This window comes from Ptychodera flava, chromosome 15 (genome assembly GCF_041260155.1).
Source record: "Ptychodera flava strain L36383 chromosome 15, AS_Pfla_20210202, whole genome shotgun sequence".
NCBI lineage: Eukaryota > Metazoa > Hemichordata > Enteropneusta > Ptychoderidae > Ptychodera > Ptychodera flava.
In genome coordinates this window covers 33,843,628-33,865,723 of record NC_091942.1, presented here as the reverse complement: position 1 = coordinate 33,865,723, position 22,096 = coordinate 33,843,628, and the positions used below count along the sequence as shown (strand labels likewise).

Sequence of the window (22,096 nt, the reverse complement as noted above, 5' to 3'; positions counted from 1 at the left end):
CAACGAAATCTGCTGATAAGATGTACATTAAGCTTTGAGATTAAAAGAATGACCGCCCATGGCAAATCTTTGTTTGATCCACAGACAAGGAAAACTTTGATCGCAATCCCTCACACCCATGGAGGGAACTCTAGTCTTGTGAAACTGCAAATTTACAGATCTTTGGTGTCCACCAACTTTATTATCTGGGGTGACAACTACAGTGTCGGTGCCAGTATATTTTGTCACATGCACAAATTCTCTTCTCATGACACTAGCTTGATGTTCATCTTCAATGTACACAGTTCAGTTTCTATTGTACCAGAGAGGTAAAAAATTGAGTAACGCAGAAAGATGGAATTTAAGCCAATGGAGTCCTTTTTAAAAAAAAAGTGATAGACACAGATCTTTGAAGTTCAACATAGTTCCTGCATGTTTACACAGTTTATGACCGTTGGGCTACAAATCTCAAGGATTAATATTTTGTTCAATATTAAATAATGCAATGTGTATACACATCATAGTGACACCTATCTAATGCCAAGGGGTCCAATCATGCACACCAGAAGTACTACAGACTGCATCTCTAAATTTTGCAGCGTTATCTTTTGTGTATGATGAAAAGTATCATTTTGTAAATTCCAATGATCTGCAAAGACTGCAAAAATCAAAAAGTTGCTGGATCATCTTTTAAACACAAGTAATGCATTCTCTGTGCACAACATGCTACAGCAAGGGTTTGCCATTGAACACACCAATGCTATCATAATGGTACTTACACAAACTCTGTTGTCACAAGCCAATGCTAGATCTACCGATTCTTCAGAAAATCACCAAGATTGTCAATTTCAGAGTTCAAGTTTCGCCTTTGTGAGCTTTTGTTTACAGATATGACAAACCATGCATTTTGTGTTTTTATATGCTCATGCACAAAGCTTTCACAATTTTCTCTGCATCTACCAGATTCCCCCGCCCCCTCCCCTCAAATCAGCCAACTAATAGGACTTATCCATGGAGGTACTTGGTTGTTTGGTCATGCATGTGCAAACAATCATGGTGACCAGGTGAAACAATTGTTACAACTGTTTCACAACCATGATTCTAACAAATTTGGCAGTCATCTGATCACTTCAGTTTGTATCACAGCTCATCTGGATTTAAGCTTAGTTTACTGGTAGGAAACAAAAACAAATCGATCACAATGATAAGGTAGATGTACAACTTTATTTGACCAAAATTCTGATGCTGTTCCTTTTGACATTAATATAAAGTTACATATATATGCTGTGTGGCTGGTAAAAAAACTCCACTCCAACTTTGCTCAACAAGATGTTGAATGTTGAAATGTGATTTGGCAGTTCAGCATCTTCAATATTCATGTGCATAAATAATGAATGCAGGAAGCATTCTTCAATATTCATGTGCATAAATAATGAATGCAGGAAGCATCTACTGGTGTTAAAAGTAGGGGTTACAGGATAGTTACTAGTAATGCCAAAAAGAAGGCCTTTGCATAAATTGACCGCACACACTACATTCATCGATTTTTTTTGTATGCAGTTATTAATTGCCTGATCAGAGAGCCATTAATGGAGACCTGTTCTGTACAAGCAATGTAGAGCCATCTAGAGCTTGCATCACTTTCTCTGTCCACCCCAACACCTCTCTCTCTCTCTCTCTCTCTCTCTCTCTCTCTCTCTCTGTCTCCCCCCCTCCCAGTGGCTGTGTTTGCAAGGAGCATCAGGAACTTGGTCAAGTGAGATGGTCAAATCCTTGATGGCTACCCATGGGAAATGAATCTCACAAATGAAGAAAATTGTGAAATACATAACAAGCATCATGGTAGCATTATGGACAGACTGGGCTGTAACGTAACTTACATTGTATGAAATGTACGGTCAACAGTAAAATAAAGCGGGGAATCAGACAGCATATACTCTGATTACAAATAGTCTGTCCTTTCATTTTATCAGAGGTTTGCTGACAAGGCATCAATCTCTTTCCATTGTGGAAACTTTTGAGCTACACGGTTTCCTTTTTATACTGAAAATAATATTTGGGGATGGTTGGCTGAAAGGCCTCCAGTGTTTCGTTTCACAGATCCTAGAACTTCATTTGTGTCACGAAGCTGCAACCTGTGTCAGGGGTTCTTCCAAATACTCTGCCAATGCTTTAGCCTGGAAATGAGAAAGAAAATAAATCTTAGATTGAATATCAGCACAGGGAGGAAATGAAAACGGTCTACTCAAAAAGTCTTGCAACTTTATCAAAATTTACCACAGACATGTATACTGGAGGTGAATGAAACCATTCAAGTCTGGTGCATTAGATTATAATGAAAAGATAGAGGAGACAACATTTCTTAAACTACTCAGGTCTTTGGTGCATGTTGTACTATGCATGTCTTGGGTAGTTTGGAACAGGTAGGTTATACCAAATCAATGAGCACACTGTCAACAACCATGCATCATTCTACTCTTGGTCATTCTGACTGGCAAATGTGAAAATCTTAAATATTTTTTTTGGAAACTTAACTTAATTTCTGGATGATGTGAAGTGCATGAATAAGGAAGTCAGATTTGTACAACCTGTGGCCTTGCCATTGAACTGAGTTGCATTGATAGTACAACACAAGGATCCATCAACACAGTCATACAGTCCATGTGCTGGAATGTACATTGGATAAACTACAACCTGTGCACACACTGGGAAGCTGGTGCATGCTATAGCAAAACTTGTCAAGCACTGTGTATATGACGGCAAATTTCAAGCCTTGCTAGGATACATGGAAATCAACTCAATAAAAGACTTTGTATTGTATGGGAGAATTTCTTTGGGGCAAGGATTTTCAACAGTAAGGGTAACTTTAGCGTACCGTACCGTAAATTGCTCAGAAAGTAGTATGAATATGCAGGTGAAAATGTGTACATGAAAAGCTGACCCAGAATGCATTGCAACATCCCGAATGATCCTGAACATCGCTTTGAATACTACCAGTACTCCAGGTTGTGAGAATTACCGTAGTTCCATCTGACTGGGAAGTGGATCAAGGAATCTACTCTGGCTGAGCCAGTGCTGCCTGGTTACTTACTCTCAGATTGAAACAAGCTATTTATTAACAACAACAACATCATACATACTTTATTCAGAAATGCTAATACATACATGTGTAACTCCCATTCTTTAACCTCTGTAATATTAACCAGTATGTAGATTGACAAATACAAGGAATACTAGCTTTTTAGATTGTCAATGTAATTGGAGCATATTGATTCCAAATTAGCATATTTCTGATGTCTGCAAATGTTGAGTACAGTAGCTCAAATTACATGTACACAATATGAATCTATTATTTCCTGTATTTTTCAGTACATTTACTAATCTCAAGGCTCACCTTTGCCTGCAACATACCAAATCCAATGGTCTGTTTTGCATAGATACATAGCAGTAAATTGGCAACCTTAGTTATGACAACTTTGCCTTCCTGTTGGAAAAAGAAATACAAGGAGTTGGACAATAGTTTAAAATCATGAGTACGTGGGAAAGTTAACAGAGTTCTTCACATTGTCATGAACAGATACCAATGTCTTTGTTGATCCGTTCATGAGTTTGACATATGAGATGTTGAAAAGGAGAGGTACCAGTCAGAATGGCCTCATCCTAACATTTAGAAAAATTATGTTCTTGAACAATGGAGAGCAAAGTCACTTAAATATACTTTCAAGCATTGTTGGGCAAGTTTAATACAACGAAGATTTAGTATGTCAGCCTCTAACTTCATCCTAAACAAAACAACTTTCAAACAAATTTCACAGAGCTCAGTCCCTTTTTGCTTTCAAGGTAGAACTTATAAGCAAGCCAATTCATAAACAACTGTGGAGTAACAATTAGCTGTTATTACTAGATATCAAATTCAGTTGTACTTTCTCAATGTCATGTTGTCTTATTTTACTTCATGATATGAATGAATGAAGAACCTAGGAAAGATGTACTTTTGGAAATTAAAAGAGTCCATGATGTATTGCTTAGTCTGTCAGCAGGTAGACTGCCTAGAGCATAGATATGTACACTGTTGTAGCTGTCAGATGCTGGAATACAGTAACGCACACTACTTTGCGGTACAATGGAGAAGAGGTCGAAGTAACGTCATCAAATATTATATTTACAAAAGTAAGTGAGAATATCACAGGTAAAGGACCCAGATTTGCGATTCATTATTTAATTCTACTTGGGAAATGGAGTATTCATAAATACTGTATGACTGACACAGAGGCTCAAGTAGAGACCATCTTCAAAAATTAAAATATCTTGAGATACAATTAGAAAGGAAAGAACCCAAACATTAGTGTATTCCAAACTTTTGAAAAAATCAATAGTTTGTCATAATTCACAGTACTATACCTATTTCTAGCATGCTATTGTATATGATTTTCCTGATTTTATAATAAAAATGGAAAACAAAGAAAAGATGTGTGAAAAAGAGAAAACTGTTTTCCTGCATTCTAACTCAATATGTTAATGACTGACATATCACTTACAAACTGCATTGTATAACTTGAAAAAGTCTTTACCTCACAGTCCATTAATACAAAATTGAGACTATCTTCATTAAAAACCATCTTGCCATTTCTTTCATATGCTGCCCATATGTTACTGGCGATTGCTGCAGTTACCCTGGCATCTTTATCACCATAACCAGAATATGCCAGTAGAGATCCTTCACTGTTTAACAATCTGAAAGAAACAAGATGAGATCAATTTCTCTTGTTGAAGTCTGCTGAAATTTATTTTTGTTTCCTTTCCTGGCTTATCCATGGAGATACGCAAGAGAAACTAGCTCCATGGTTTGCCATACTATGTGGAAATGAGCAGACTGGGTCAGTGGCATTTATCAGTATGGAAAACTAATGTAACAAACAATAGAACAGTGAGTGGCGTTCTCTTGTTTATTACACACCTCATATTCTCTGTTGTACTCTGACACACCCTCAGTAGTCTCGCCAAGCTATGTAGATAATGTATCAGCTTGTTGGCATTGATTACACTTGTTTTAGATACTACCAATATGTGTACAAGGAGGGAGGATGGGTAACACAACCCTGTATATAGCAAAGGATAGGTTGATCAAAAGTAATAAAACAGCTTATTTTAATAGTTAATATTCATTCATCTTCTGAACACACAGAAATGCATGCATACATTGTTTTCTATGTTGAAAATTACTCTAAGTTCATACAACTCACATCAACCATGCTCCTTGGTTAAACCTCATAACTATGGGCATGGATTGAAGACAAATCTGTGATTGCAAAAATACATGCTGGCATGAGTAAATCCAGTTTTGGTTTTATATCAGTCAGTTATTTCTGTGTGTCTATACCAAATGAAAGTCAGTGTTACTGTTAGTGTTACACTACATTTTTTTGATCAGATATCAAATTATTGTTGTCACATGGAAAGACAACGCAAGAAGTATTTTAACACAGCACTAATGTTGACAGGTTATTTAAACTTTCCAAGTAACACACTATCAATTTGCCAAAGAAACTAGCAAAGCATTCTAATCACTGTTTCCTGGTGTAAGGTCTTCTTGTACTACATCTAACAGGGCTCAAAATTAACTTTTTCCCCGGTAGTCCACTTGGGCTACCATTTTCTGAAGTTGGTAGCCTAGCGACAATGGCTGGTAGCCCATGCATATTTTTAGTTCAGGGATATCTTGTTTCTTTACCAAGACAAGAAAAGGCTATTTTTCTAGATTCTGCCTATCAAGTGAATTTTCTAGTCATTTGATGTGAATATTGCACACCTTTAATACCAAAGGAAACAGGTATAATGGACGATGGTGATACTCAAAAGTTTGGTGACCTATTGACAACCTGTTTTACTCTCAGAGTTGTATGCAAATTTTGATTGTCGTTATGACAAGGACACGACCTTCTCAGCACTGAGACATACTGTAGCAGGGCTAAAAGTAGAGCATGGGCCTTTCTGTAGGGAGGAGGCATAATTTCCGTGTAATTGTGATTGATAAATTATGATCAAAATGCAACAAAAATGCATTTTCTTTGGCTATCATTTCCTGTGCCTGTCATTCAAGTACTTCAGTTTAGATATTGGAACTTTGTTGCGAAGTTCCACCACAGGACCGGTCTTCTTAGTAATTTGTATAACAAAGTCATAGTCTGGCCTTTCTGTGTCTAGCTGGGTTTGACTGCATCCCAAAGTGACCGACCGGGCATGGCATGCCAAGTACTGACTGAATTTCAGGTCTCAGGCTTTGTTAGTCTGTGTGGGCTACCATTTCATGGATTTTGGTAGCCCCAGGGAAAGTTGGTAGTCTGGGACGCGGGACTACCGCTAATTTTTAGCCCTGTCTAATAATGTCTTAACAATCACAAGAAGCTTTTTTACATTAAACCACTGATCAAAACTTACAATTTCTAAGGGAAACACTGTTGTCATGGAAGCCAAAAGGGGACACATACTTAGATCCACTTTTTTTTTAACATCAGCTTCTGCAAAGAATCATGTACCAATTGTGTTGCATTACTTCCAAACTACGTGTTCATATTACCTCCATACTTCTAAATTTCAATCACGTTATGTTATAAGCATTGCACTGTTACTGTTTTTGCTCAAATCAGGGAATCGATAAACACAAACTACTGGTATGCAACTCCTTCCTTTTCTCCAAACCTCGGAGAACTTCTACAACCTGATTTGGGAATCTCAATATGATGTGTATTTTAGAACAATACAGATGACTGGATATTGTGAAGAAAACTACCACTCTACCAGCTTTTGTTTCCTCCTACAAAGGAAAGCACAATATTGAATGAGTAAGTGTGAAGAAGCCAATTTCCTGAAGACTTTCATAGTGGTTCTTAACATACCATATTATACCATACTGTATACATACTCTATTATCATACTGATGCCACTGCCAATCTACAAACCCTCAAACAAACATACACACATACCTAAAATAGACAGACAGACAAACAGACATGCCTGTGCCAAACTAATTAAGATGAATTTGGTCTGAAGTTTGTTTTAACATGGAGGACAGGTGATAATGGTTTCAACACAGAGGTGGGAATCACCTTCCTCGTATATACCTCCATGCTATATGGAGGTAAGTACACACTACACAGACTATAGTATTACCTCCAACTCCTACCTATGCATGACAGGGCTGTGTTTTACAGCCGGCAGCCCTGTCATTTGTTTTCCCCAAAATGAAACCTGAGTCTGTCCCGGTATATGTTTAAACGGAAGCAAGTGGGCACGGATGGAAGCCCGAGGCCGAAAGAAAACAATGGCCAATATATGTCATGAGATTCTGCCCACAGGCGCTCGGGTCGCCCTTCGTACGGCCCCGTGATTGTTAGAAACAAAGTAGTACTCACAAGGCCGAACGTACGTATGTGCCTGTGTATTCTGCCACAAAAAGCGACAGGGGTACAGCACAGCCCATCCGCCCATTCGCGAGAAAGTCGAACAAAAATGAAGCACTTTACTCACAATGTACTTTGGACGTCGCCTGTGTTTGCTTGACTCAATACCTGAGTCAATGCTTTCGGTTTCAGCATGGTGGATTACTTGAGAGAAGAAAGTTGTCGTTTTTTGCCGAGTCGCTACGTACGTACAGGAAGTTCGATAGTGATTCAATGACACATGACCTTAATGACCCTGACTGATCACGTGATGTAAGGTGACAGGTGTCATCTGATCCAAGGCATGCCGCATGTGTTTTCTGTTTGAAAATTATTTTCAGAGTGATCTCTGTAGATATTATTTTATCTCACTTTAATGTAAAGAGGTAGAGAACACGTTGATGGCTTCTGGTGCACCATCAGGGTATTTCGGGGTCATGACCCCGGAAGTAAACAAAATGGAGGGCTCGAAACATGTGGATGATGATGTGATAGAATATTATCTGTACGTAAACTATGATCTGGTATATGCAGACGACAAAAACTACGAAGAAAAGACAGAAGAACTACTTGACAAATATTTAGCATATGTAAGCCATTATCTGGTCGAATACATTTGGCACAGAGACCCATTCAATTTACGAGTGGTGACTAAAGCTGGTAAGTTCTGTCAGTATCCACCGGTGTATATAGAGGGACTGTGGTTCTGTCCGGAAATTGAGCTCATGAGAGAGTTGTTATGTTTTCCGATGACGACATTCAGTAGCAAAAACACATTTACGATAAACATTGTGGTAGTCGTCTTGCCAATGTATGAGAATATTAGGACCAACAAAACAATAACTGATGAGAACATACCTGATACAGTGGTGATGCAGTCGAGGATACCACGACATTGGCACTTTAGGCATTATCGGATAATATTATCTAAGTTCTCTAAGTTAGAGTCTAATATTAGACGAATGAGGAAGTGGCGATTGCCCGACATGCTGTTTTATCGGATAATATCGGTTAAAATTGATAATATCGTCTACCATCTAAGTTAGAGTCTAATATTAGACAAGTTGGGAAGTGGCCAATGCCCAACATGCTGTTTTGAGGTATTGTACTGTACATACAAGTGAAAGTAATCAACTTTTACTGAGATCAGGCTTACACTATGTCAGACACAATGTCGTAATGTTGGGACATCGGCCACTTCCCCAACCTGTCTAATATCAGACTCTAACTTAGATTTGAGATGATATTATCATTTTTATCTGATAATGTCTGATAAAACAGCATGTCGGGCATCGGCCACTTCCTCACCCGTCTAATATTAGACTCTGACTTAGATTGTTAGACGATATTATCAATTTTATCCAATCATATCCGATAAACGTCAGTCATCAGCTAATACCTCACTCCAATATTAGACTGTAACATAAAAGTTAGAGTCTAAAATTTGAAGTGTGGGGAAGTGGTTGATGCCTGACATGCTGATTTATCAGATATTATCAGGTAAAATTGATAATATCATCTAACTTTTAAGTTAGAGTCTAATATTAGATGAGGGGGAAATGGCGGATGCCCGGCATGCTGTTTTATTGGATAATATCAGATAAAATTGATAATATCATCTAACTTCTAAGTTTGAGTCTAATATTAGAAGTGGGTTTGTGGACAATGCCCAAAACACTATTTTATCAGATAATGTTATCCATGTTAGATCACTTTGGTCTCATGCTCCTGGAACTCTCTAATGTAGACATCTTAGACGATATTATCAGATAATAAAGAAAAAGCTAGCTCAAACCTAGACCCTTAAGAAGGCTTTAGTGAGATCTTTCTTGCCCTAGGTGTATTTGCATCCACCCGGTACATTGATTGACATCTAGCTGTCATTGTAATTTTACATATCTCCTACAAGGCTTAGAATGTAGGTAAAGGGGCTGTACTTCGCGTACTTGGCTTATATATATATATATATATATATATATATATATATATATATATATATATATATATATATATATATATATATATATATATTCCCATTTTGGTATGACATTTTGTCAGTCTTTCTATATATATCCAATCATATCCAATAAACGTCAGATATATACACACACACACACACACACACACACACATATATATATATATATATATATATATATATATATATATATATATATATATATATATATATATATATATATTTTGGTGTGACATTTTGTCAGTCTTTCTATTTGTACCAGGTAGACAGACTATTGTCACAAGTGTCTATGGTTAGACCATGGAGAGTAGCTCCATGGTTAGACAGGGGTAGTCAAAGAGAAAGGTTTGAATATTCAGCCCACATCACCTTTCAATCACTACAATTGGTGGCTGTCATTCTATTGCACCAACACAACACAATGTGGAAGTGGTTGTGCCAGAGATTGCAGCAAAGCCAACTGAAACTTCTTCTCCTTTTCAGGGGATATTCCTGCATATTTACATGGAAAGACAAATTTTGGTGACAACATTGAAGATGAATGGTTTATTGTGTATTTATTGTTTCAAATCACCAGGGCTTATCCTGAAGTAGCAGTCAAGTAAGCAAAATATGAAACCTTAATATTGTAGACACTTTTATTACGCAAGGTTCATAATACCCACCTGCACCATACACTGTGCACATCCATTTTATGTCTGTGCAGGTGGATTCCAAAAGCCATCTGCACGCCATACAGGTTGAAAATGATGGACGTTAGGTTAATAATCTTTACTTTCCCTGAATATTGCAGATTGTCATGTTTCTGTCGTTTTATACGTTCAATTTTTCATTACATTTTGATTTCTAGTCAAAAACTAAAACAAAATGCCCGTAACAATCTTAAGCAGTCATAAAATCAACACAGAAGTTCACGCATAGAGCCAAGTGAGTCTCATAATACTAGTATACATCTCTCAAACACTACCATAGAAGGCCCCACCTTCAGCCTCTCATTATGTCACTCAAGTCAAATTGCATTGTTTTTATTCCGTCTGTTGTCACTTTGAAGTTTAATTAATTGGAAAGATGTCAAAACAGAGGACCCTTTGTGATTTTGGAATCAAGGTGGCGTCAGAGAAGCCAAATGAAGGGGATCTCCAGGTTGTGCATTATATCAGTATGTAAATTGATATGATACACCATATAATTCTACAAAGCATTGTCTTGGGAAACATTCCAGCAATAAAAGGTTTACTCCATTTTCACAACAAAATTTCATCATCACGTTTTGTTATGATTTTGTTTTCAAAAGATGAACAGCTGTTACAAGTACACTGCTATTAAATTTTGATGTGATTTTTACAAATTCTTTCTCTGTTCACTGTTCACAGAGTAAATGATACAGACGGTGAATTCCTATTGATAGAAGCTGCTGAATATTTACCAAAATGGCTTGATCCACAAACCAGTGTCAACAGGGTATGTAGACATTACAAAGACAAACTACAATAAAACATAGTTTTCAGGCAAAATTATCAATAGTTTTTGGCATTGTTAGGTCTGAATAAATTCATCAACAGGGTCCAGCTATATTGATGAAATTTGATTCATTGAATCCTGTAGTGCTCACAGTGTAACTTGACAGCCATTTTACAATTCTACAATTCTTAAAACCGGTTTATACTGGTAAAAAAAAAAAAAAAATATATATATATATATATATATACATATATATATATACATATATATATATATATATATATATATATATATATATATATATATATATATATATATATATATATACATATACATATATACGTATATATATATATATATATATATAGATATATATATATATAGATATATATATATATAGATAGATAGATAGATAGATAGATATAGATAGATAGATAGATAGATAGATAGATAGATAGATAGATATATATATATATATATATATATATATATTATATATATATATATATATATATATATATATATATATATATATATATATATATATATATATATATATATATATATATATTTTACCAGTATAAACCAGTTTTAAGAATTATATATATACATGTCAATCATTACTAGCAAAGCATAACATTTAAGATGTTACCTACCACTAGGTATTCCTGCAGAATGGAGATGTTCATATCATTCCAATACCAAATTCACCGGCAGATGTAACCATACTGCCTGCAGGAACACCAAACCTTCAAATAGCATTGCAAACTCTGAGACATGTACCTGATAGGACCAGGGCCTCTCCACAAATCCAAGATTGTGTGAAGAAAAGGATCAAAGGGTAGGTTGTAGCATATATTGTTCAGTGAAAAAGAAATTCAGCTTTCTTTCTTGCCACATGTAATTCATCAAGTAATAGGACTGTAAAATACAGAGGGATTAAGTCACTATATATTTGATTTTGGGGTAGTGAAGTTTCTGTAGTGTTCATTGTACTAATGGCAATACTTTTGAAATACTTTGATTTTCTTTTGTTGAAGAGACAGTAGCTGTAACTTTTTATGTTCTTTTTGCCATTTTGTTTTTTATGTCAACTACAAGTTCAAGGTTACAAACAAACATCTTTTACTCTGAGTTCAAATTCACTCAAACTCAACAATGGTGGGGAAATGTCATTAAAAGACCGAAAATGCAAACACATATATTGGGTTTAAAAGTGCTCTTGAATCAGAAAAATACCTATTTTTAAATTTCAATTTTAAGGTTCTCCAAATGATTTCTTGTTCTACCTTTGAATATAGAAATAGGTAGACGTGAAGGGATTGCTTCAAATGAGAGATTTTGCAAAGTGTGTAAAGCTCACAAAGTTGAAGGTGAATTTCATTTTCTAACGGAATGTTCTGCATACAGTGAGCTGAGATCACTATACATACCAAAAGATATCTACTTTCATCCAAATCATTGTAAATTTCAACATTTTAGACATTCTTCTCATGAATGTACTATACGTAAATTGGGCACTTTTCTTGTGAAAACTTTACAGATTTGAAAGGAAATTCTCTGTATTTAAATGTCAGCATTCCTGTAACTACCTCATAATTAATATGTAAGTTTTCCTTTGACATGTAATTCCTTTGCATATGGGCCAGAGACCTGGAAATGCAATAAGCTAAACTAAACTAAACTAAACAAGTTCTAGTTCTACTCCCAATGATGGTGAAAGGATCAAGCACCTATCCAATATACTAGAGACACAAAGAAATATTTTTTGGTCTCTTTCATGTTTAGACAAAGTATAATTAATGTTTAAAGTTTTGCTTGATTTCAACAGCTACCCAGGAAAAATTCAGGAATATTTTCACCATAGTAACTGTTACATCCCGGCAAATGTGGCAACAGTTTTACACGAGAAACCAGCGTTGATTTCCCCAGCAGTACAAGCATTTTATAGCAGAGATGCTTTAGATCTTAAGGTAAGCATATGACATCACAAAAAATCAACAAAAGATGCCTTCAGTGTGACATTTTGGCTCAGTGTGATTTTTTTTCACTCTTGACGTTGGAATCATTCACAAAGAAATCGGTTTGTGAGTTTTTAAGTATCAACTTGTTCACAAGAGTCACTTTATTTAGAAAATATCAGGGTGACATAATGTCAAACCATTGTCAAAATCAACCAGTCCATTGCACAGATGTGCCGATAAAGGTTGCAAAGTAGGGAATATATTATTATTTATTGTCAATAAGATGCAGTTAAGTTATATTAGATTGAGTGTGAAATTCTCTCCCGATCTTACAAAATTGTTCATCGTACATATCCTTGGCAAAAAGAATTGTCATTACAAATTTTGAATAAGTACTTAGTGGAACCTACCATTTTATAGGCTGTGCAATTTACGTTTAATATTAGCATCCAGTGATTGAAACTTTTGTTAAAAATTGAAAGCTTTAAGAGGAACTCTACAGTTATGAACTGACCTTGAATTTGCCTTAAGGATGTACGATCGGTAAAATTAAAAGTAATGTCATTTCTCTAAATTGTCGATTTTTGTATTCTCCTTTGTAAGTATTATCAAAATGTGTGATAAAATGTAGGGGTCACCGCACTCGTTTTTGAGATACAGGACCATGAATTTTGCCATTTATGATTAAAAAATGCTGAGTCAGCATTTTTTCACCAATGCATTTTCTATGGACGAAATAATTCAATGCAGTTTATCTCAAAAGTTAGCGCGGTGACCATATCATTTTATTTGATCACTATTATTTATTTCTCTAGACAGAGCTTTGTGCAAATTTTCATGAAAATGACAATAGTAGAAATTGATTTTCCAGCAAATTTCAATGTAATCCTATGGGAAGTGACAAATTCCACGCGCGCGTACCGCAGGTACATCCTTAAACCTGACAGAATCATGTGCAACTTTAATCCAGTGCTGTCACACTTCATATGTATCTGTGTATTTGTTCTTTATCCAGGCTTGCAGAAGTATGAAGTATTTTCCACCACAACATAGGATTATGAGAAGGGTAAGTGATTTTAATTTCACTACTCAGATACTGCCATCCAAACCAGGTAACGTCCCTTTCATTGTTTCATTGTTGTTCACTTTTTTGGTTACCCCAACGGTATATTATGCCAAAGTCTCATTTTCGTCACAGGTGAAATTTACAAGATGCCTGTATGGTCAGTTGATACAGCAAAGATTTCAACCTGTTAAATCCAGCAACTGGGCAATGCCTTCACAATCAAATCGCAATTTCAAGGCCTGGGATCTAGGCATGAAGTTGGTAAGTTCTCTAGCCCCATCTCCTTCCAAAAGTAATTCCAAGAAATACTTATCATGCTGACAAGATTGTGTTCTAAATTGTCAAAGCATAATCCTATCTCATAGCTGAGGTGTTCTTATGAAAGATTTCAACCATATCTTTGACAAAAGGGAATGTTGTGTTGTGAGACAGATCAGGAATATTCAATGGACTTTACCAGTATGTATTATATCATATTAAACTCAAACACTTATCCTTGCCATCAAACACAGTGCTATGTTTAGTTTTCCATATTTCCCATGACTGGTTCTCTGTTTTCCATTCAAACCAGCATCCAATGAACTAGCTTTATTTTAGACTGAACTTGTCGGTGAAGTTACCACACTATATGTGTTCTTCACACTGATTTTTTTACTTTCATGTTATGCCAATTCCTATAATTAGCAGACTGATAAAAGAGACTAAACCAGGACAACGTTTGTCTCACAGAATTTTAAGCTTTTTCCAAAACCCAAGTCATATGGTAGTTACATGAATGTGTCCTCTCCCAGTGGATACCAGCAATAATCCCAAGTCTTCAATTATCTGCTTGTCGATTTCAGCTTCTGAATTAAATGTTTACAATATGGTGACATTCACAGAGTATAAATATGGAGAGTAGAAATTTGTCAATCTAACTACACTCTTGAATCATGATTCACTTGACACAGTTTTGCAATGTTTGGTCATGCAACATTACTCCTAGATATCTAGACCAATTCAAATGGGACGTGATAGTCAGAATTTTTCACTTGAAGTGGAATAAAAGAAATACAAAAGATACATTATATCCATTAACTGATCGACCAGCGTTAGGCAGTTTGAATAGAGAAAGATTGATGTAAATATGGATGGAAAACCAGTTTGTCCCACTACTGAGTTTCTTGAAGCACACGAGCAATCAAGCACTTTCACACCGTGTGCATGATGGTGCTTCACAGCATGTTAGCTGTTGACCGAGTGCCTTTCTGTCCAGGCTTATGGCTTTGAAATTCTGTGTGCAAGATGTCAGCAGACACCATCAGATTCAGATTCAGAGACGGCAGAGAAGACAGAAGTGAATGAAGTCAGATGGCAAGGATATGTGAAGTGCTTGAAGGATAGAGACTACTTCAGAGTAAGTACATGGACTTGGATGTTTAAATTGATTTTCAACATGACGCCCTATGGCAAAATGATAGATTCAGCGATTGTGAATGGTTGGGGGCTGGACTCGATTAGTATGATACTATTTTCTAGTCCCTACCCAATTTACTAATCGTTAATGTGTCTATTTTTTCTTTTTCTTTTCTGTTCTATTGGGAAATAAAATATCCTTATCCTTATCCTTATTTTTAAAAAATAGCTGTTTTCCATAATTCTGCATTGACTACTGGTTTAATGTTTTTGTACAAAATGCAATCTGTTGCTTTTTCTTACCAGTAACAACCATTTCAGTGCAAAATTACAATCCATATCATTCACACATATGTCCTCCAGGACTGACTTTATAGGGATGTCACAATAGTCTTGTAATATTCCTCATTTCAGGGTGAACTTGAAGGTTCAAAGCTGTATCGTCAGTTGTTAAAATCAGCCAAGGAGTACTATCAACAAATTATGGTACAGTCAGATCAAGTGTGAGTAGATATTTCAGAATTTTCAGAAAGTGCCACGTTGTTCAGATAAGTGAATGCCCAAATTCACTTCATTTTCAAGCTGTTGCCCAGCTTGAGATGTATCCCATCAACTTGTATGGCTGACAACTGCTAGTCTATGGAGTATTTCTTTTCCACTTCACACTGGTTTAGTGCTAGACTCAGTGGAATACATCTTGCTCTTTGACAAATTTCCCTGACATGTACAGCTGCTCAAACACAGTAGAGCATTGTATGAAAATGATGAGAATGTATTCCTACACTTTGTCATCATCTCTATTCACAAGCTTGGTTCATTTGTTCATATTCTGTCACTTTCTGCATTTCAGAGAAAGTGCAGACCCAGGGCATCAAGTTCTTCAGATTTTGAAAACAACTGAAGTGGATCTTGATAAACTCAAGAAGGAAGAAAAGACTTTGCCTCCAGAAGATGGTAAGTGTTTGCAATAGATGTCAATCATTCAACAAACAAGTGGGTTCTGTGTTAATGTCAACCATAGCTGTTTAAAGTGAAGTTTGAGTAATCTGGACTGTGAATAAGTTGTTATAATATGAAAGGTGTTGTGGAATTGGTTATCACCCATACAAAGTAAGGGATGCGCCATTAGTCTTTAAGGGGTGGCTAGGATTCTGAAATGCACTTTTTTCAGTTCAAAATTTGCCAAAGCATCTTTTTCTTCCATAATGTGGCATTTTTTCCCAAATTTACACACTTTTTTGGAAAACTCAGCTTGGCTGCAAATTTTTACTTTCAGCAGTTTCTGCTCTACAGAGTTTTTTCCCATTTTGACCACCCCTTCCTAGATGTAATGATTTGCCCCTAAGCAGAAAATTCAAAATATCCAAAGATCATTGACACATACACAATGCTGTAAAATTCACTTAGACTATCACCATGACACATAATAAAGTCAGTGTCAATCAGTATGTTTATGTATGTCATAGCAAGACAAAAATGTGAAAAATGTTTTGTGAAAAATGTTTTTATTTTTGCGTAAGGTGTTTTCAAATGGTCAAATTTATTAAAATACGCCATATTGGTCATTTTGTACAACCAGCTTGGTCTTACAGTGATGTGTGAACCAAGCAGTGAGGCTAAACTAACAAAGGCAGTGTACTTTTGTGGTCATGAAAAGAATTGGTTACATTATACCCATCGAATATTTTTATCCAAGAAGTCATTATTACAATGGTAACATTTTGTACACCTTTCTGTAGATGATAAATGGATGTACCTGTCACCAGATGAATTGGATGAAATGCTATATGAAGCAACTGGAAGGAGAAACACACCGAGTCAACCAAAGTCTGCTGAAGAAACTGACCTTTCACATGAAATGAACTTTGACTCAGAATCAATAACCTCCGGTATGAAAGACTTTGTGAATAAAGTGTCCAGTCATGAGGGTGCTGAGTTCCCATGGATGTCGGACAACTCAAAAATTAGTTTCAACCCGGAGGCATTCCTTCAAGCAGTTGAGAAAATGATGAATGTTGGTGAGTCTTCTCTCAAATTCTCCATCTGCAGTTGTTGCAATCTTCATTGACCACAGTGTAATTGGGTTTACTGAAGTTGTATTTTTTTTTGAGATTTAATTATGCTTAAAAAGCATTGTGGCCTTCAAAAGCAGTATGGTGGCTGGTGACTTGGTTTGTGACTAAAAGCTACTCACAGGAACTTGAACTCGTAGAGATTGGTTTAAATATAGTCATGCTTCAAGATTGCAGTATCATGAACATAGCAGTTGTCATCAGATAATAGAACACTCTCTCTTATTATTCTGCCAATGCTGTCAGGCTGTATCAACTTGATTTCTGTTCCTGGTACTTTTCATATTCCATTCCCGACATTTGGCCATAGTCATAAACAGTCATATGAATGTGAGGCTGTACAGAATGCAGAGGTGGTTGTGCAGGACAGTATCAGGGCTAGAAATCTGGTATCATGGTAGGAGTTTAGCTAGAAAGCAAGTTTCAGGTTGGCACTGTGACTTTGTAGAGCGTGAGCCAAATGATTTCTTTGCAAATATTATTTTCTATATATTGTAGGCTTCAGAGGTACAAAGAAAGATGACCATGATGAAGATTCTGATTTTCTTGATGAAGATGATGAAATTGAAGAGCAAGGTTAGAAATTGATTTCCTCACATCATTTCTTGATTCTGTGGCAATGCCATGGTGTGTGTGACAATGGGCATATTAGCTTGTCATATACTTCAACAAATATTGTAGAGCAAACACAAGGATTTACATTCAACTTGTTTGAATTTAAGGTTTGATAAAGTAGAAATGCATTAAAGTGAGAATGCTTGATGGTCAGTGAGATCAAAGTGTGTGCAAAGCAAATTTTACTAGTTTTCCAACGTATGTTTGTCATGTCTCTACCATTCTCTCAGCTTTCCATAGAGTGGGCAACACTATCATCTGTTTGTGTTACAAGTTTGAAAGAAAGTCTGTCAATATCAACTGTTTCTTACCTTGCAATTATTCATAAAACCAGCATTCACACAGTCACAACCCTGTACAGATATAGACCTCTATGATAGGTATATTTGGTTTTCCTAATTATGTTGACATTTGAAAACAGAAATTGGAATTATCTACGTTTGTGGTTTTAAGTACATGAGCTAATTTTCTGTGCCTCCCATGTTACACATACAAATAATTCTTTCTATCAACAGAATCTGATGGTGATGATGATGATGATGATGATGATGATGAAGAAGCAGGTGATGGTAGCATGAAGGCTGTCATGGAGCAAATGGACAGAGAACTTGCACAAACCAACATTGGGAAAAGCTTTGAAAAGCTGCCAGCTCAGGTACAAAAATGAAAGCCAACCTTGTCAGTCTGTCCTCTTTTTATGGCAGACATAAAACATGTACCCAGGTGCAACTCCCCCAAAACAATCAGATAAAACAGACTTTTGTAGTGGAAGTGTACACAGAGAGAAATACACCAGTTTGTCCAGATGTGGCGTTGATATCCGCGGAAGTCTTTGCAATTATAGATAACAGGAGTTATATGTTTTAATCAGTGTCCATGATCAATTCCCATATCAAACTTTTACCATGTGTAACGTTATCTTGTACAATAAAATGTTAGGTAGCTATGAAGATGGTATTACAAAGGAGACACCGTGTCTACAGCAAACACCAGTTAGTGCTCAGAAATTGTTTCACTTCAGAGCGGCATTTCAGTGTACCGAGAATACTGCATGATATGAAAATTGACCAAGGATTTTAATGTAGTATGTGCCTCGAAAGTGAAAGACTGAAACTTTTGCTCAAACTTTCCTCAGTGAAACTTTTAACCATTCTCTCACCAAATTGAGAATAAAAATCATGAATCACCATGCAAATTTTGGTACTAGAGTAACAAATTACTTAACGTTTACCAATATTTGAAATTCAAAATGGCCACCATCCCTGTGTTAAATCTATGGGGAAAAATAAAATTTCAAAAAACTAAATCGGTGAACATTTTTCTTATGCCAAGAGCTTTAAATGAGCCCCTCCACAAGTGGTAGATCAGAAAAGGATTGTAAAATTTTGAGAGTCCGAACATCTTTCCCTGAGGCGCATTCTACCTTATGTTGATAAAATTAATTTTAATTTTACTCATTGTGTTGATAGATTTTACTGTTCAATGAATATATGTGATTTCTTAATATGTAACAATAATTAGTAATAATGTCACTTTGAACATAACGCATATCTTAAATCTAGGCATCACTTTGTTTTGTTTTTTTCACATCCAGTCTGACGTTGACACAAAGCCTGGTGATGGCAAATCGGAAGAGACAGCAAGTGCAGCTGAAGATGATGAAGACACCAGACCTGTTGACATTGATATGAACTTACTCAAAAATGTGTTGGAATCGTACCGGTCACAAGAAGGACTGGCTGGTCCGGCGTCAAATATTCTACAATCGATGGGGATTACTATCCCGCATGACATGGATGATCTGGATTAATAGCCGGCATTTAGAACTAACATATCCTAAAGTTATGTTCAGCTACTATTTTGTGCATGTATGCTGGAGTTTGAAAACAGAACTGTGCAAAACATATTCACCATGTAAACTGACCAATTTCCAGTTTCACTGTCTGCAGCTTTGTCGGTGAACATTTGTGATCAGAGCATACCTATGCAGCAAACAAGTCTACATTGTCCCAGTGGTGTTGTTTTAAAGTCAAGCAATCACGTCAGATGTTTTCTGTTTGTCTTTCCACAATGTTATTCAAGCTCATCAAGATAGAATTTGCCAGTCATTGTCATCAATGGTTTCCACTGTATACAACTGTATCATTTACCAATAAAGAGAACAAAATCATTGCTATGGTAACAGCAAGAGTTGTTGTCTTTGCCAAGGTTAGGTTCAGTTAGTCTCACTTTCCAGACCCCGTTCGCTTCGCTGAAGCAATTTAACCATCAAAGGAAAGTGCGTCGCTGGCGGTAGGGACAGACATGTCATGGAGCGAAGTGACCAAGGGTCTGGAGACTACCACTGCATTCCATTGTGACGATGTCACCTGGGCAACCGGACCACTGAATTCAAATTTTAGATATGACCCTTGACCTAGTTGAACACTACTTTCCCCAAAATATATACTATCGACTGTATCAACCTTGTGTTGCTGCAGAAAATTTACTTGGTCTTTCATCAGAGCCACTAATGGAGACACAACCACAATGACCGATTTTTGCAAGTCTCCTTTATATGTATCGTAGCAGAATGGTGCAGTCTGAAAGACAACAGACTTTCTGTCTTTCCACATAAAAAAGCAGCAATTGCGTCAACCTGCTTGCCTATCAGACACTCTATCGACAGTTTTTCATTGCCACAATCGATTGCTTTCTTCCGTTTTTCTGTCAGCTCCATTTTTTCAGTCAAACTAACTACGATGCCTGTCATGTTAGTACTCTTGTGGTATGTCTGTAAGTTGAGGGAATCCCTCAAAGTCTTTACTAATGATCAATACATCATTTGATTGGATAAAGTCACCAGTGACGAGTTTATTGACTTGTTCTTTGTAGTTATCTTTAGAAACTCCTATTAAATATGCACGAAGTTTCACCTATTGTCTCAATGTTGATGGAGCCATTTGATTGGTGGGTATAACTATCCTGGAATGTGGAAATCAGTAGTCTCCAGACCTCGTCGCCTAGCGACTCCATACTAAGTCACACTCCCAAATGCTTGCAGAGCACTTTTCTATGATTATTATGCAAGGGCGAAGCGACCAATCTGGAAGTCGAGACTAAGCTTCAGTAAGCCTGTCCTGTAATGAAACAAAATTTGTGACTGCTTCATGCTTTCAAAACATTTCCTAGAACAGATGGAAACGATAAATGATGAGGTTTATTAAAATGCAAGATTCAGCTTATCATTTCATTTTTGCTGTATATTTTTGTGATAAATAGTTAAAAAAAAACATGTAATTGTTCAAGGTTGCCCCATTGAAAAATTGATATGACCAACACTCATGTAGACAAACACTACAGGCACACTCATGCATACACATACACATACACATACACACTGCAGCTTTAATTGTCAAAGGCTGTATTTATATTTTTGATAATCAGAAAATGGAACTCTGTTCACAGTCAAAGTGGTATGAGTCTGGAAACCTCTCGATGTTGTGACTTGCTCTTTCCTGATGACAAAGTCAAGTGTAGCTTGCAGGCATCTCTCTTTGAAATCAAGTGGTAAACTTGGCTTAAAGAAGTCCATCTTCTCCAAGTTAATTTGTTGCCATGGTTTCTCATCGTCCACTTCTTCCTGAATGTTTGCTGCCTTTCTTTTCTTATATATCATAAGAGGAGTATCGACAGGTTCTGGAGTTGCTGGTCGTGGGGGCGCTTTTCTTCCTCTCCGCCTTCTACGTTTAGGTTTTGGTTTGGCTTGCTTTTCTGGTTGCAGTGCGAACGTCACATGCCTGAGTTGTCTCCTGGCCTGGAGTTTTTGTTTGTGTTTTTGGACCATCAGTTCAACACTGTATGACATGTTCAACATCTCCTTGCGTAGTTTCTTTCCTGCGAATTTTTTGATGACGTGCTGGAGAATCTCTTGCGTTCTTTCGTCTGCAGTCACCTGTGTACTGTCGTCTGCAGCCGTCGTTGTTCTTTCTCCCGATCCGATCTCAGTTGACCCAGTTTCGGTTGATACATGTTCTGTGCTTTCCGGTGTCTGTTCTTCACTTTCTAAATTCCCGCCTGAAATGTCTTCCCTGATTCCTCTTGATCGGGCGATTCGCCAGGTGATTCTTCTTGATCTGGTGATACAT

General features: G+C 36.6%; 2 protein-coding genes across 2 annotated transcripts; one reads left to right on the top strand and one right to left on the bottom strand.

The window, feature by feature from the left end:
• Positions 1-1,184: 1,184 nt before the first annotated feature.
• Positions 1,185-7,659, bottom strand: LOC139151965 (ragulator complex protein LAMTOR2). The gene is made up of 4 exons (XM_070725024.1): positions 7,507-7,659; positions 4,551-4,713; positions 3,374-3,463; positions 1,185-2,156 (listed from the first exon to the last, which is right to left on the bottom strand). The coding sequence occupies exons 1-4, from the start codon at positions 7,572-7,574 to the stop codon at positions 2,100-2,102; spliced, it is 378 nt and encodes a 125-aa protein (XP_070581125.1). The 5' UTR covers positions 7,575-7,659; the 3' UTR covers positions 1,185-2,099.
• Positions 7,660-7,667: 8 nt separating this feature from the next.
• Positions 7,668-20,151, top strand: LOC139151964 (protein ecdysoneless homolog). The gene is made up of 14 exons (XM_070725023.1): positions 7,668-8,078; positions 9,880-9,997; positions 10,770-10,857; positions 11,520-11,698; positions 12,689-12,830; positions 13,837-13,887; positions 14,020-14,148; positions 15,143-15,283; positions 15,697-15,785; positions 16,133-16,236; positions 17,022-17,300; positions 17,853-17,930; positions 18,485-18,624; positions 19,564-20,151. Exons 1-14 carry the CDS (start codon positions 7,820-7,822, stop codon positions 19,777-19,779), a joined length of 2,013 nt encoding a protein of 670 aa, XP_070581124.1. The 5' UTR covers positions 7,668-7,819; the 3' UTR covers positions 19,780-20,151.
• Positions 20,152-22,096: the final 1,945 nt, after the last annotated feature.

Bases quoted from the DNA above. Each gene is read 5' to 3' on its own strand.
- LOC139151964 (XM_070725023.1), top strand. From the start codon at position 7,820: ATGGCTTCTGGTGCACCATCAGGGTATTTCGGGGTCATGACCCCGGAA. The intron at 10,858-11,519 runs GTATGTAGACAT...ACCTACCACTAG, and splicing joins CACAAACCAGTGTCAACAGG to GTATTCCTGCAGAATGGAGA. The intron at 15,786-16,132 runs GTGAGTAGATAT...TCTGCATTTCAG, and splicing joins ATGGTACAGTCAGATCAAGT to AGAAAGTGCAGACCCAGGGC.
- LOC139151965 (XM_070725024.1), bottom strand. From the start codon at position 7,574: ATGCTGAAACCGAAAGCATTGACTCAGGTATTGAGTCAAGCAAACACA. The intron at 4,714-7,506 runs GTGAGTAAAGTG...TGTTTCTTTCAG, and splicing joins GGCGACGTCCAAAGTACATT to ATTGTTAAACAGTGAAGGAT. The intron at 2,157-3,373 runs GTGAGCCTTGAG...TCTCATTTCCAG, and splicing joins TTGGTATGTTGCAGGCAAAG to GCTAAAGCATTGGCAGAGTA.